Source organism: Schistocerca cancellata, chromosome 1 (genome assembly GCF_023864275.1).
Source record: "Schistocerca cancellata isolate TAMUIC-IGC-003103 chromosome 1, iqSchCanc2.1, whole genome shotgun sequence".
NCBI classification, from domain to species: Eukaryota; Metazoa; Arthropoda; class Insecta; order Orthoptera; family Acrididae; genus Schistocerca; species Schistocerca cancellata.
In genome coordinates this window covers 1,011,688,880-1,011,706,179 of record NC_064626.1, presented here as the reverse complement: position 1 = coordinate 1,011,706,179, position 17,300 = coordinate 1,011,688,880, and the positions used below count along the sequence as shown (strand labels likewise).

General features: G+C 44.5%; 1 protein-coding gene across 1 annotated transcript in view; it reads right to left on the bottom strand.

The window, feature by feature from the left end:
* LOC126089086 (sodium leak channel NALCN) overlaps positions 1-17,300 on the bottom strand; it is a 390,881-nt gene that overhangs the window by 282,758 nt on the left and 90,823 nt on the right. Inside the window, exons 4-5 of the mRNA XM_049906884.1 lie at positions 11,334-11,519; positions 10,253-10,476 (exon numbers count right to left, since the gene is read on the bottom strand). Coding sequence (XP_049762841.1) covers positions 10,253-10,476; positions 11,334-11,519 — 410 coding nt within the window. The remainder of the gene's footprint in view (positions 1-10,252; positions 10,477-11,333; positions 11,520-17,300) is intronic.

Below are 17,300 nucleotides of genomic sequence, written 5' to 3'. Positions count from 1 at the left end.
TGGACAGTCAGTGAATTTGGAAAGACCAAACAATCAGCTGGTCAAGAAATTTAGCTCAGCATTACTTGCACAAAGCACCATTTCTCACGTTTCCAACAGAGCAATAATGCTGTTGTCATATTTTTTGTATTTACATTCTATACTCTCCTATGGTATAATCTTCTGAGCAAATGCTGCAGGGGTTGCAAAAGTTTTCAAGTTTCAAAAACAAGCAGTGAGATTAATATGTGGGATCTGTAACAGAATTTCCTGCAGTGGTCTCTTCAAGCCTCTCAGGATATTTCCTACTGCAGGTCAATACACGAGGGTCACTCCAAAAGAAATACACACTATTTTTGTAAAAATATAGTTTTCATTCTGCATGTGTGAAAGTTTTACAGTGTGTAGATACATCCTTCCTGCTTGTTTTCAAACTTAGGTCAAACTGTTCCCATGAGTGGCGCGTCATAGCATGTCTTCAAGATGGCTGCTACACTTGACGTTCGTCAGAAGCAATGTGCTGTCATAGAATTCCTGTGCTGTGAAAACGAGACAGTGGGAAACATCCACAAGAGGTTGAAAAAAGTGTATAGAGATGCTACTGTCGATCGCAGTACAGTTAGTTGGTGGGCAAGCAGGTTATGTGATGAAAGTGGGCATGGCAATATCGAGGATTGTCCTCGCAGTGGCAGGCCTCATACTGCACACACTCCAGACAATGTGCAGAGAGTTAATGAATTGGTGACTACTGACAGATGCATCACAGTGAACGAATTGTCACGCTACAGTGGGATAGGGAAAGGAAGTGTTTGCAGAATACTGAAAGTGCTGGTGTTAAAAAAGGTTTGTGCCAGGTGGGTTCCCAGGATGTTGACAGTGCCTCACAAAGAAACAACAAAAACAGTATGCAGCGAACTTTTGGAACAGTACGAGAATGGTGGAGATGAATTTCTTGGGAGAATTGTGACAGGTGATGAACCATGGCTCCATCATTTTTCACCAGAGATGAAGAGGCAATCAATGGAGTGGTATCATGCAAACTCACGCAAGGGGGGGAAAAAAATTCAAAACCACACCTTCTACTGGAAAAGTTATGGCTACGGTGTTTTTCGATTCCGAAGGACTCCTGCTTGTGGACATCATGCCAAGTGGAAGCACCATCATTTCTGATGCATATGTGATGACACTGAAGAAACTTCAAGCTCGACTGAGTTGTGTTCGACCACATCGGCAAAAGTAGGATGTTTTGCTGTTGCCACATGTAAACCAAAAAACCATGCAAGCGATCACAAAACTCAGATGGACAACACTGAAATGTTGTGACTCGCCGATTATTCAAAGTGCCGCCGCGCAATTACGCACGTCCTCTACGTGCGGCGCTGTCTGCCAGCCACGCAGCAGCTGCGCCACCTAAGTGGCCAGCCGAGCAGCGGCCGCTAGACTGAGACTCAGTGTTTAATCAAATGCCGACTTGTACACAGGTCAACTTACTCAGTGACTTATATGTGTTGTTGTCCGAAATATGTGTTAAATTTGAAGATATAAAAATTGGCGACGAGGTAGTGGATTTTTCCTTTTCACCGTTGACTCACAGGGTTCCATGGCTACTGTCGAGCAGCTCTTGCAAAATCTCCTTGAACAGCAAACACTTCTAACGACGGCGATTCGCGATCAGCAAATGCTTCTAACAGCGGCGATTCGCGATTTCGTCGCAGCATCAAATGCGGGGCATTTCTCGTCATTGGCTGTACCTCCTTTTCCACCTTATGACGAGACGGCGGAAGACTGGTCTGATTATGAAAAACGTCTTCGACAGCACTTCTTGGCATTTCATGTCACAGACGAACAACCATGTAAGTCTCTGTTCCTTTCCTGGATTTCACCTCAAATGTATCGGTTGTTGTCGCAATTGGCTCCTTTGAAAGATCCTGCGTCTTTGTCCTTTGCTGAAATGTGCTCCCTTCTGTCTGTCTATTTTCAAAAGCAAACGCATGTGGTAGCCTCTCGTGTTGCCTTTTATCGTTGTCAAAAACAACCAAATCAGTCCTATCGTGCTTGGGCTGCTGAACTTCACGGCCTCAGTCGAAAGTGTCAATTTGTTACTGACGTTCACAAAGAATCCTATGCCGATTCCATGGTACGGGATGCTATTATCCGGTTGGCGCCCGACAAAGAAGTTCGGCAACGTGCCCTTCAGTTGGCGAATCCGACTCTAGATGAAGTTCTCTCCATTGCGCAGTCTTTTGAAATTTCTCGCGCCGCTGGGGCGCAAATAGAAGCGTGGGGTGACGTCGGGGAAATAAAACCTCTGTGCGCTGTTGACGACGCGTGCGGCGCATCCCCGCCGGCCGACGTGGCCGCAGTACGCTCCCACGCGCAGCCTCGGCCTAGTCGTAAACAACCCACTAAGAAACTGCAGCAAAATCCCCGGCAACTTCCTTCATGTCCGCGGTGTTTTACGAAACATTCATGCGAGGATTGTCCCCAACGTTGGGCTGTGTGTCACACTTGCAAAAAGAAATGTCACGTGTCTTCCGTTTGTAAATCCGACCGCATACATGATATTCATGAACATGACGCTGATTCTGATTCTGTGTTGTCTGTCAATTGCACTTCTTCCCTTTCAGGGAAGTTATTCCTCACTGTCCAAATCCTTGGTCGAGATGTTCGCATGCAAGTGGATACTGGTTCTGCTGCCACTATAATTAATTCTCAGACGTATCTTCAGCTGGGTTCTCCACTCCTGTCCCCTGTCACTCGGCAATTACGGACATACAATAAACAGAAGATTTCTCTCTTGGGACAGTTTAATGCTGACGTATCTTACAAATCCGTCGTCCACACTGTTCCCATATTTGTGGTCGACCAGAGCACCACAGAAAATCTTTTTGGTTTCGATGCCTTTCGCGTTTTTGGGTTCTCCATAGATGACTCTGTCAATATTGTCTCTGACGCTATTCCTTATGCTCAACTGGATTCCTTGTCGACGACATTTTCGTCCCTTTTTTCTCCTGGGTTAGGCCGTGCAAACGACTTTGAAGCTCATATCACGCTCAAACCCACTGCTCGGCCTAAGTTTTTTTGGGCCCGGCCCATTCTTGTGGCCCTTCGTGATCAGGTAAAACGGGAGTTGGATCGTCTCACTGCTTCAGGGGTCTTGCTTCCTGTCACTTCCAGTGAGTGGTCCTCTCCTGTCGTTGTAGTTGCTAAGCCCAATGGTGACATTCGTCTCTGTAGCGATTTCAAAGCCACTGTAAATGCTCAATGCCTCATCGACACTTACCCTATGCCTCGACCTGAAGAATTGTTCACTAAACTTTCTGGAGGCCAGTATTTTTCTAAACTTGACGTGTCAGAAGCTTATCATCAACATCCTCTCAACGGTGCTTCCCAGCACTTTCTTGTCCTTAACGCGCCTTTCGGCCTCTATCAATACAAACAATTGCCATTCGGGTTTGCCAGCGCTCCTGCTCTCTTTCAGCAATTCTTGGAAAAATTATTGCTCCCTGTCCCTGGGTGTATAAATTACCAGGACGACATTGTTGTCACTGGCTCCACCACTGACGAACATCTTCAAAATCTCCGCGCACTTTTTAATGTCTTACAGACTGCCGGTCTTAAGTGTAATCTTCAGAAATCATAATTTTTTCAGGCATCTATCACGTACTTGGGGTTTCAACTGTCTCGGGATGGTATTCGTCCGCTTCAGCACACTGTTGCTGCGATCGATGCCCTTCCTCGCCCTACATCTGTTAAGGAACTGCAGGCTTTCTTGGGGAAAATAGCATACTATCACAAGTTTTTACCATCTGCGGTGTCGGTGGCTCAGCCGTTGCATCGCCTGTTGCATAAAAACGTGCCTTTTCACTGGTCCGTGTCATGTGACGCGGCTTTCCGGAAATTAAAGGCTATGCTGAAACAGGCCCCGTGCCTGGCTACTTATCGACCTGGCCAACATCTTGTTCTTGCCACAGACGCCTCTCAATACGGGGTCGGTGCAGTCCTTGCGCACCATTTTTCTGACGGTTCGGAACAACCCATCGCTTATGCCTCCAAAACGCTCACGGATGCCCAACAAAAGTATTCTCAAATTGAGAAAGAAGCTTTGGCCATCATTTATGCTCTTCATAAGTTTGGTGTTTTTCTCTATGGCTCAAAATTTCATCTTGTTACGGATCACAAACCGCTTGTTTCCTTGTTTCATCCATCAACATCACTTCCCGACAAGGCTGCACACCGCCTCCAGCGTTGGGCTCTTTACTTGTCCCGTTTCAATTATGAGATTCACTTCCGGCCAACGGCTCAACATGCGAATGCTGATGCTTTGTCTTGCCTTCCCATGGGTCCTGATCAGGCATTCGATAGGGACGAACTTTTGTGTTTCCACCTGGATGTTGCCGAGCAGCGGGTTGTGGACGGGTTCCCCATCACTGGGGACAGGCTGGCGGCTGCTACGGGTTCTGACCCTACCCTCTCCTGGGTTTTACGCTTTGTTCAGAAGGGTTGGCCAGATCGCCCGTCCGCTAAGACTTCTGATCCATTGCGGAACTACTACACTTTGCGCTACCGCCTCACGGCTAGGGATGGTGTTATCCTCCTCTCCACAGACAATGCTTCGCCGCGTGTTGTGGTACCTGCGTCTTTGCGTGCTTCGGTCTTGCGCCGCCTCCACCAGGGGCACTGGGGTGTGTCTCGCACAAAATCTCTGGCACGACATCATGTGTACTGGCCTGGCATCGACTCTGACATCGCACACATGGTCGCTGCCTGCGGCCCTTGTGCGTCACAGGCCGCTGCCCCGAAGTCATCTTTGTCACCGTGGCCTTCGCCTGAGAAGCCCTGGGAGCGCATTCATGCTGACTTTGCGGGACCCTTTTTAGGTACTTATTGGCTCCTCGTAATTGACGCCTATTCTAACTTTCCTTTCATTGTCCGTTGCACGTCGCCTACCACCGCGGCAACCACCAGTGCTCTGGCCCGCATTTTTTCTTTGGAAGGCCTCCCCTCTACTCTTGTTACTGATAATGGTCCGCAATTTGCCTCTTCCGACTTTGCGGATTTTTGTGCTCGTCACGGCGTTACGCAAGTCACGGCCCCGCCGTTCCATCCACAATCCAACGGTGAGGCTGAACGACTGGTCCGCACATTTAAGGCTCAGATGCAGAAACTTCTGACTTCTTCTGCTGCTGATGACGCACTTCTCCAGTTCCTGGCGTCTTACCGTTTCACCCCCATGGGCGATCACAGTCCGGCTGAGCTCTTACATAGCCGACAGCCCCGCACTCTACTTCATCTTCTGCGGCCTCCCACCTCACGGCCGCGGGTGCCTTCACTTGGCCGGTTCACCGCCGACGACCTCGTCTGGGTGCGGGGATATGGCAGGCGGCCAAAATGGAGCCCGGGCCGCATCTTACGACACCATGGCAGACGCCTGTATGAAATCCAGACGGACACGGGCGTTGCAGCGCGTCATTCGGACCAGCTTCGGCCTCGGGTGCCAGCAACGCCTGTTCCGAATGCCGCCACACCACCTTTGGCTCTACCTGATGCTCGAGATCTTGGCATCTCTCAATACTCACAACGCAGACCTCTCACCGTCATCGCGATGCCAGCACCAGAACGGACGCCACCAGGAGAAGTGCCCATGCAGGAACCGGAGGACCGTCCTCTGTCAGAGTACATCTACTCGCCTCCTCCTCCAACAGACGCCGACACATCGCCCATGTCTCCTGTCATATCAACTGGACTTGCCGCAACGGGCAGATTGGTGCAGGGGGCCCCAGCAGATTCAACCCCTACGTCTCCTGTTATCTCAACCCGTTATCATTGGGGACACTTCCGTCCGTACGGGAAGCCTCCTCCTCGAGACTTTACGGCGAGTCATACAACGCCTATGGACGTTAGCCATCTCCAGGACACCTCCATCAAGACCAGTGCAACAATTTCAAAGGGGGGAAAAGTGTTGTGATTCGCCGATTATTCAAAGTGCCGCCGCGCAATTACGCACGTCCTCTACGTGCGGCACTGTCTGCCAGCCACACAGCAGCTGCGCCACCTAAGCGGCCAGCCGAGCAGCGGCCGCTAGACTGAGACTCAGTGTGTAATCGAATGCCGACTTGTACACAGGTCAACTTACTCAGTGACTTATATGTGTTGTTGTCCGAAATATGTGTTAAATTTGAAGATATAAAATGAAACATCTGACTTACAGTCCTGACCTGGCTCCATGCGACTATCATCTCTTTGGGAAACTGAAAGAGTCTCTTCATGGAACAAGGTTTGAAGATGATGACTCCCTAGTGCATGCTGCCAAACAGTGGCTCCAACAGGTTGGTCCAGAATTTTACTGCGTGAGTATACAGGCGCTGGTTCCAAGATGGCGTAAGGCAGTTGAGAGGGATGGAAATTATGTGGAGAAATGAAAACATTGTTCCTAAAGGATGTATCTACACACTGTAAAACTTTCAAACATGTAGAATAAAAGATGGATTTTTAAAAAAATAGTGTGCATTTCTTTAGGAGTGACCCTCGTATATAGACACTGATGATGTTTTTAGTCAACAATAGGTATTTATTTCTGATAAACTGTAACCTGTTTTGTGTTACAGTGTGAACTGTAACACAAGACAGGTGAAAAATTTCCACCAAGGCTCTGAACTCTCATGAAAGTACACAAGGGACTTACTGAGTCAGGTATAAATAAGCTTCTGATTGCAATAAAAAAGGAAATTTATAATATACAGGTATTCCTAAGAAATTTTGGTCTTACGTCAAAGCGGTAGGTGGATCCAAACAAAATGTCCAGACACTCTGTGACCAAAATGGTACTGAAACAGAGGATGACAGACAAAAGGCCGAAATACTAAATGTCTTTTTCCAAAGCTGTTTCACAGAGGAAGACAGTGTAGTTCCTTCTCTAGATTGTCGCACAGATGACAAAATGGTAGATATCGAAATAGACGACAGGGGGAAGATAAACAAGTAAAATTGCTCAAAAGAGGAAAGGCCTCTGGACCTGATGGGATACCAGTTCGATTTTACACAGAGTATGCAAAGGAACTTGCCCCCCTTCTTGCAGCGGTGTACCGTAGGTCTCTAGAAGAGCGTAACATTCCAAAGGATTGGAAAAGGGCACTGGTCATCCCCGTTTTCAAGAAGGGATGTCAAACAGATGTGCAGAACTATAGACCTATATCTCTAACGTCGATCAGTTGTAGAATTTTGGAACACGTATTATGTTCGAGTATAATGACTTTTCTGGAGACTAGAAATCTACTCTGGAGGAATCAGCATGGGTTTTGAAAAAGACGGTTGTGTGAAACACAGCTCGCGCTATTCGTCCACGAGTCTCAGAGGGCCATAGACATGGGTTCACAGGTAGACGCCGTGTTTCTTGACTTCCGTAAGGTGTTCGATACAGCTCCCCACAGTCGTTTAATGAACAAAGTAAGAGCATATGGACTATCAGACCAATTGTGTGATTGGATTGAAGAGTTCCTAGATAACAGAACGCAGCATGTCATTCTTAATGGAGAGAAGTCTTCCGAAGTAAGAGTGATTTCAGGTGTGCCGCAGGGGAGTGTCATAGGACCGTTGCTATTCACAATATACATAAATGACGTTGTGGGTGACATCAGAAGTTCACTGAGGCTTTTTGCAGATGATTATGTGGTTTATCGAGAGGTTCTAACAATGGAAAATTGTACTGAAATTCAGGAGGACCTGCAGCGAATTGACGCATGGTGCAGGGAATGGCAATTGAATCTCAATGTTGACAAGTGTAATGTGCTGCGAATACATAGGAAGATAGTTCCCTTATCATTTAGCTACAAAATAGCAGGTCAGCAACAGGAAGCAGTTAATTCCATAAATTATCTGGGATTACACATTAGGAGTGATTTAAAATGGAATGATCATATAAAGTCGATTGTTGGTAAAGCAGCTGCCAGTCTGAGATTCATTGGAAGAATCCTAAGGAAATGCAATCCAAAAACAAAGGAAGTAGGTTACAGTACGCTTGTTCGCCCACTGCTTGAACACTGCTCATCAGTGTGGGATCCGTACCAGATAGGGTTGATAGAAGAGAGAGAGAAGATCCAACGGAGAGCAGCGCGCTTCGTTACAGGATCATTTAGTAATCGCGAAAGTGTTACGGAGATGATAGATAAACTCCAGTGGAAGATTCTGCAGGAGAGACGCTCAGTAGCTCAGTACGGGCTTTTGTTAAAGTTTCGAGAACATACCTTCACCGAAGAGTCATGCAGTATATTGCTCCCTCCTACATATATCTCGCGAAGAGACCATGAGGATAAAATCAGAGTTATTAGAGCCCACACAGAAGCATACCGACAATCCTTCTTTCCAGGAACAATACGAGACTGGAATAGAAGGGAGAACCGATAGAAGTACTCAAGGTACGCTCCGCCACACACCGTCAGGTGGCTTGTGGAGTATGGATGTAGATGTGGATGTAGAATGGCAGCCTATTTTTCAAGGAGTTGGTTGGTTGGTTGTTTTGGGGAAGGAGACCAGGCAGCGTAGTCATCAGTCTCATCGAATTAGGGAAGGATGGGGAAGGAAGTTGGCCGTGCCCTTTCAGAGGAACCATCCCGGCATTTGCCTGGAGTGATTTAGGGAAATAACGGAAAACCTAAATCAGGATGGTCGGACACGGGACTTCAAGGAGTGCTGCACATAGGAGAGGTATTGATGTCGATTGGTGAGGCCTGGCACAAAGTCAGCGTTCCAAAAGATCCCAGAGGTGTTCTATAGGATTCAGGTCAGGACTCTGTGCAGGCCAGTCCATTACAGGGATGTTATTCTTGTTTAATCACTCCGCCACAGGCCATGCATTATGAACAGGTGCTTAATCATGTTGAAAGATGCAATTGCCATCCCCAAATTGCTCTTCAACAGTGGCAATCAAGAAGTTGCTTAAAACATCAATGTAGGCCTGTGCTGTGATAGTGCCGCACAAAACAATAAGGGCCCTTCATGAAAAAGTTGACCCCACCACAACACAACCGCCTCCGAATTTTACTGTTGGCACTACACATGCTGGCAGATGATGTTCACTGGGCATTCGCCAAACCCACACCCTGCTATCAGATCATCACAATGTGTACTGTGTACTGTGATTTGTCACTCCACACAATGTTTTTCCACTGTTCAGTTGTCCAGTGTTTATGCTCCTTACAAAAAGCGAGGCGTTGTTTGGCGTTTACCGTCGTAATGTGTGGCTTATGAGCAGTGGCTCGACCATAAAATCAAAGTTTTTTCACCTGCCACCTAACTGTCATAGTATTTGCAGTGGATCCTAATGCAGTTTGGAATTCCTGTGTGATGGTCTGGATAGATGTAGGCCTATCACACATTACAACCCTCTTTAACTGTCGGCAGTCTCAGTCAGTCAACAGATGAGGTTGGCCTGTACGTGTCCCTTCACTAACACCTCAGAAACAGAGGACCTAGGGATGGGAGTGTGAAAATTCATGTACAGACATATGACACAAGTGACACCCAATCACCTGACCACGTTTGAAGTCTGTGAGTTCCACAGAGTGCCCCATTCTGGTCTCTCACAATGTCTAATGACTACTGAGGTTGCTGACATGGAGTACCTGGCAGTAGGTGGCAGCACAACACACCTAATATGAAAAACATATGTTTTGGAGGTGTCTGGATAGTTTTGATCACATAGTGTATAAGGTAGTTCTGTATGTATTTGTTTTATGGCATAACAATTGTTACAACATATTTTTTCTAACTGAGAAGCACCCATAATTGAAAAACAATTGCAGGTGACAAATTAATGACTATATGAGCACTCAATGAACACTTTAGATGTGCTGGCCAATTGAAGTACTGAATGAATAAAAATAATAATACTTCGCGCAGAATTGAATGCTTTACGGTTGCTTCCAAGTTCAGCTTGCAGACAACATATGTTTAATGAGTTCAACATATCAATAATTGAGTTAGTTTAAATTCAGTTATAACACAACACTTCAGTGATCATTTACTCCACATATCACTTATTGTTTTACAGAATCAGATGCCCTGAACATAGTTTTCTCTGTTAGATAATGTTAGCAACAATGAAAAAGCAATAAATACTGTTTAATGTCATTTGATGGCTACCGATTCAGCTACTCTCTACAGCCAATGCCTTGAGACTCTTCTGAGAGTGCATGAATAGTATACATTCCTACAAAAGTAATTAACTGTTCATCTGTTATATACATGCCAGGAGACTCAAACTGAAAGGACTTACTTGAATATTTGGTTTATTCTTGATTTTGGCATAGAAAATTTTAAAAACACTCTGATGAAACGAATCATAATTAGGGGTCTCGGTGCACGCAGAATGGAAAGGTAACTGAATCTTGGCACTATTCCTATCATCTCAAACATTTGCAAAATTACTGACACCCAGAGGAAGAATACCATACTGGCATCAAATTGACACCAATGGTCCTTCAGGTATGGAACTTCACCCTTTAAATGAAAGAAAAGAATAGTTTAGTAAAACACTAAGACATCACGGACAAAGATTTATAGCACATTAATATACAAAAGAAAAGCACAATTATTTCATAATGAAAATCAATGCAATTTATTCTGCTTTTGCTTGTTTAGAAAAGAAAACTAGCTACATATGAAACAATTGTATGGTGAATGTTACAGTGTTCCACTTACAGTTTCACTAAATTTATTGACAAATTAAGATACTATGATTTAATAACATTTTTCTTTAATTGTGTAAAAAGCTATAGTTATTTGGGATTACACTTTTTCAAGAACTGCAAACACAACAATATAAAGTAATAAATTATGTTTTATCGAGCTTATTTTGCATAGCAGATTACACTTCCTCCTATATGGTAATAAATATATGTCATGTCAACACAAAGTGGTGACACAAAATAAATAACATTATATATATATTACTAAAGTAGTTTATGAGGAGTTGAGAAACTCTTAAACTTAGTTTTGACATATGTCCAAGATACATGCATTCAAATTATGTCAGTATTTCTACAGAGAATAAAATTTGTGGTGATTCTTTTCTATTTTTAGCACCAGTGCTTGTATCAGAAAACAATATACCAAAAATTACATATTGCTGTTACTTCTCTAACTGTGCACAAGTAATTTTTGTAAAGATGCATACACACACAAAACACAGTAACAAATACCTTATTATAAGGGAGGATTTCCATTACAGAATAGGGACAAATGACAAGATACGATGTGATGCAAGTAGATTAACTGACAGATACAGCACAAATGGATCTTACAGTATGATGTACAACACAGTTCTACTGAGTAAGCAAGTTTTCAATACCACTAACCTTTAGTATACCTCGGATATGCATTTTGGCAATCATTTCTGCAGTAAACAAAAAAGTTACAAAGAGGTCACAGCAAAAGGTCACGTACTGAAGGGGTGGATGCTTTTCAAATGTTTTTGGAGTGTTCAAACTGACCGATAAAAGGCTTAATAAGGCACAAAACCTCATTAGCCTTCTAACCCAAAGCTGCAAAATAAAGTGAAGAAATGCACATATTAGTATGAAATAACCGACAAACTGTAAAACACCTTAAAATTAAGAAAGATATCTGCAATATAGAAACATTAATAAGCTGTTACAGTAGTTAAACAGGGAAAAAATAATACATCAACAAATGTTTACAGTCTCTGTGCTTACACATAAGCAAATATTAAAACAGGAAGTGTAACAACAAAATGTTATAATTTCACAATTAAGTGGTTATGTTATAAACTTAGTAGTGGATCAATTACTTAGCAGTTCTTCCACATAAGTTCATCGTCAAACCTTCACAGTCATAAAATACTAGTTAATTAATGAAGAAAGAGACTGCAATGTTTTAACTCTTGAGCAGTGTATAAAGGGTATCATGAAGTCTCACTTACCAACTTGAAATTTTGTTTGTTTGTTTATTTATTTCTTTGCAGATGCATGTCTGCAGTCTTGGTATACATCAAAACCCTGTGCTGTAGTACTATAGCATGCCGCTAGAGAGAGAGAGAGAGAGAGAGAGAGAGAGAGAGAGAGAGAGAGAGAGAGAGAGAGAGAGAAGGGGGGGGGGGGATGGTGCCATTCCCTGATAAAGTGAAGTATCATGCTGTAACTCATATCCTGGTGCAGACACTCCCAGTGTTGTCAAACATGTACACAAAGCCTCACCAATTTCTATGGACTAAAACCAGTCTAGCTATGTCAATTAATGACAATATAGCATAACTTAGACTGTGATATAATGACATGTTTCACTCATAAGCAATCACTATGAATATTCTAAATACTAGATTGTCAATCAATCACTGCATTTTTTGTGACACTGGTATATATGCCCATCATAGAAACAGCCTTTAAGTCAGTAACTTTATTTCTTATTGATACTGAAATTTGTGACTGGATTCAGGATTTATAACAGCACTGACTCTTGGATGAAGGGTCACAAAGTGTGTTACAACCCCTGCTTTTCATATTGTACATTAATGAATTGGCCGACAATACTAACAGCAACCTCAGGCTTTTTGCAGTTGATGCAGTTATCTATAGTAATGTATTACCTGGTAAAAGCTGAAAAATTATATTGTCAAAAGCTGATAAAATTTCAAATAATACCAAAGCTTGGCAATGTGCTTTAAATGTTCAGAAACGTGAAACTGCAATTCACAAAACACAGAATCCAATATACCATGACTACAGTCAACTCATGCAAATACTTGTGTGTCTAAAGAAATTTATTTAGAGGGCAGGGGGAGGGGGAGGGGGGGGGGGGCAAGGCTCTAAAACTGCATTTTTTATGTAATGAGTTGGTCAGTTTCGAAATGTGTCACTGCAATCAGCCACATAATGCTAGAATTGGCTAATGAGAGTTTTAGAGGAATCATAGGAAATCACTTCTAGAAGTGTATGAGAATTCTATAATGAATAAAAACTCTGTACTCCAGATTACTATCCCTGCAGGTAACTATGATCTGGATATACCAATATATGTGAATACGAAATGGAACAATCTTGTACGTTCAGTTGTGGATAAAGCAGGTGGCAGACTTTGGTCGGGGAAAATACAATCAGTCTACAAAGCAGATTGGTTACAAAACTGCTGAGTAACTCAGCCTAGAATATTGTTCAGGTGTGTGGAACTTGTACCAAATAAGACTAAAAGGGGACACTAAACACATACAAAGGTGGGCGGTGCAAAAAGTTGTTTTGGCCCATGGAAGAGTCACAGAAATGTTGAAAAACCTGAAGTGCGTCATACTTACAGATAGTAGTAGTAGTAGTAGTAGTAGTAGTAATAATGGCAGCAGCAGTTTTATTCATCTGTAGATCATTTTTACAAGGATACTGGACATGTCTTGGTATTGCAATTTGAAAACAACAAAAATAACATAATTAAACTACAAAGGCATTTACATAGGTACAGGTCTAATTTCAGAAGGATCGGGCAGGTAGCTGGCTACGGCCTTATAGTAGGAACCATTTTGGCATTTGCTAGTAGGCACCATTCTGGCATTTGTCTGAATTAATTTAGGGAAACCACAGAAAAGCTAAATCAGGATGGCCGGATGAAGACTGGAGCCTCCAACCTTCTGAATACAAGGCCAGTCTGTTTAAAACAGTGCTATCTCATCCCTAGTGTACAATACTGTTTTTCAAATAAGTTATTAACAATGTAAAGACTACTGCTATATTGTATATTGTTCATTCATTTTTCACTCCCTGTCACTGCACACACTACATACACTCTACACTTAATGTTTCAAATTGTAAGATTAAATATACTGTCAGCTGATGTCAGAACCATAGCAATAATGTTTTGTTTCCATTTTGTGTACCATAACTTCCCATTTCGTAGACTGAAAAACTGAGTCAGCACCTCTCAGTAATGAGTAAGATGTTGAGCACCAAACGAAGACAAAGTGTTAGTATTATATACTGCATAGCTTCGAGAGTAAGATTTTCCCAAAGGGAAAGGGGGAGGGGGGGGGGGGAAGATGGGGAAAAAATACAATGTGAAAGTATTGTGCAAAGTGATGTATGTTTCATTATCAAGGGGTAGGGGTAGGGACAGTAGTGTATGGAGGGGGGGGGGGGGGGAGGGGGCCAGAGGAACACTGTCTAGCACTATGTGCAGCTACTAGAACCAACAGGTGCAGTATCAGGAGCTTGTGTAGCAAGTAGGTGGGGAAGAAAAGGAACAAAAACAAGAGGAGCAGGGAAAGATGGGTGGGTGCAATGATGAGGGTGGCAAACAAAGAGGCTGGGAGATGAGAATGGATGATAGGACAGAAGGGGTGGAAACTGTTGGATGGAGGCTGTGGGAACAGTATGTTACCGCAGGTTGAGTCCAGGATAATTACAGGAGCAGAAAATGTGTTGCTAGGGCAGCTCCCAGCTGCGCAATTCAGAAAAGCTGGTGGTGGAGAGGAGGATCCAGATGATTTGGGTAGCAAAGGAATCATTGAAATCAACCATGTTATGCTCAACTACATGTTGTGCCACAGGGTGGTCTATTTTTACACAGAGGTGCAGAGGAAGCCATCAGAGGGGAGGAGGTCAACATCTAGGATGGTGGCACACTTGGTTGGGGAGGACCAAGTGAAGCAGATGGGAGAGAAGCTGCTGAGGTTGTAAAGGAATGAAGATATCGCCTCAGGGCCAAGACATCCTACCTTCATTCCTTCATAAGTTCAACAACTTCTCTCCCATCCACTTCACCTGGTTGTCCTCCAACCCAGCATGTCACCTCCCTATACACTGACCTCCCCTCTCTGATTGCTCCATCCACACCTCTGTCCACTTTAAACTCACCAATCACCAACAGCATGTGTGTTTTGACAGCTGTCATCGCTTTCAAACCAAAAAATCCCTCCCACACAGCCTAGCCACCTGTGAACAGTGTATCTTCAGTGAAGAACTCCCCTGCTCAGTATGCTGAGGGTCTCACCAAGGCCTTCACAGACAGGCTCTATTCTACAGTCCTAGTCTGCAAAAACATCTCCCATGGTATTTCCTCTCACACCCCCAATCCTCCCACCATCCCCAAGAACCCCCAAGAACGGGCCACAGAGGACTGCCTCCTTCATCACCTAGTACCACCCTGGACTGGAACACCTGCACCACATTGTTCACCAGGGCTTTGGCTACCTATTGTCATACCCTGAAATGAGGGACATCCTTCTCAAGATCCTTCCTATCCTTCCTGAAGTGGTGTTCCAACTCAACCTCCATAATGTCCAAGTCCATCCCAATACCATTCCAAAACCATTGCTGCAAAGTCATATTCCTGTGGAAAATCCAGGTGCTAGACTAGCCCAATCCCCTCCCCCACAAACACACACACTTCCTATTTCAGTCCTGTCAATGGATTATCTTAGCCCATTAGGTGAAAGCAATCGTCATTTTTACCAGGTCTGTTGCAACCATGGCACAGCTTTCTACACTCCTGGAAAATGAAAAATGAACACATTGACGCAAGTGAATAAGACCCACCATGCTTGCACTGGACAGTACGAAAGTGCAGTGCATGCAATGACCAAATGCACAGCACTGCACACACACCAGGAACCATATTATTGGCTGTGGGATGTTGTTAGCTGTGCAGCGGCTGGTCACCACCAGAGCCAATGGTAACCAGTTTGCCCTGGTGTAGGAAGCTCCATCTGTGTCTGCAACATTGTTAGCACGCTCCAACTGTGTGTGTATGTGAACCATCTGGGCAATTGATGGAGTTTGAGCGAGGGTGTATAGTGGGCCTGTGGGAGTCTGGGTGGATATACCACAGAATTGGGCAACACATGGGGCGTGAGTTCTCCACAAGGCATCAATGTTGTTGCCAGTGGTCAGCAGAAGGTGCACATGCCCATCGACCTCAGTGTGGACAGCGGCAACAGACTGTTGCACGCCAAGACTGTTGCATCCTACACAGTGCCATATTGGGCCACACAGTCACTTCACAACTTAGGGGCACCGTTGCTCCAAAGGTGTCAGCAAGAACCTTTCGCAACTTTCTCCATGAAGCATGGTTACGGCCCCAAGTATCATTAGGGCATCTTCTGCTCATGCCACAACATCGTTCAGCCCGCCTCCAGTGGTGTCGCGATAGGCATTTATGGAAGGACGAATGGAGACTTGTCATTTTCAGTGATGAGAGTCAGTTCTGCCTTGGTGCCAATGATAGTCATACATGCTCATGCAGATGAGTGCGGAAATCAGGAGTGTATGTGACAGAGGCATAAAGAGCCAATACCCGGCATCATGGTGTAGGGAGCAATATCCTACACTGGCTGTACTCCTCTGGTGATCATTGAGGGAACAATGAATGGTGCACTGTACATTAAAACCATCATCCCAACCATCATGCCACCGTTCATGGACCGACAAGGTGGTGTGCTTTTCCAACAGGTCAATGCACAGCCACATGCATCTGATGCCACCCAATGTGCTCTTGAAGGTGTATGTCAAGTACCCTGGCCAGCATGATCCCCAGATCTGTCCCCCATTAAGCATGTTTGGAACTGGATGAAATGTCATCGTGTGCAGTCAGCATGTTCAGCCTGAACTCTGCCCTAACTGAGGCACCAGGTGGAAATTGCAAGGCAGGCCATTGCCCAAGACTACAGTCAGCACATCTAAGATCATCTCCATGGGAGAACTGCAGCCTGCATTGCTGCAAAAGGAGGGCATACACAGTATTAGTGCTGACACTGTGCATGCTCTGTTGATTGTACTCACGTGCGTATGGCTCTGTCTGTGTGATCGTGAATTGTATACATCCTCAAGACTGTGTCAATAAAATTTGCCGCTTCTGGGGCGATGAATGCATGGCGCTGGTTTTTTATTTTCCAAGAGTGTATTTTTTTATGACAACCAACCAGCTGTACACCAGGATGAACGGCCATGTCAAACCATGGAAAAGAGCAAAGTAGACCACCCTGTGGCAAAATAAACAGCTGAGCATAACATGCTTGATTCCAGTGGCTGCTTCACAGTCCTGATTCATATGGATCCTCCTCTCCACAACCAGCTTTTCTGAACCGTGCAGATGGGAGTTATCCTTACAACACATTTTCCACTCCTGTAATCATCTTGGCCTCAACCTATCCTAACATACTATTCCCACAGCCTTGACCCAACAGTTTTAACCCCCTCTGTCCTATCATTTTCTCCCCAAACTTGTCTCCCAGCCCCTTTGTTTGCCACCTTCTACCAATGCACCCGCTCATCTTTCCCTGCTCTCCTCTTTTTTGGTATTTTTTTTCTCCACCTCTCTGCCCTGCA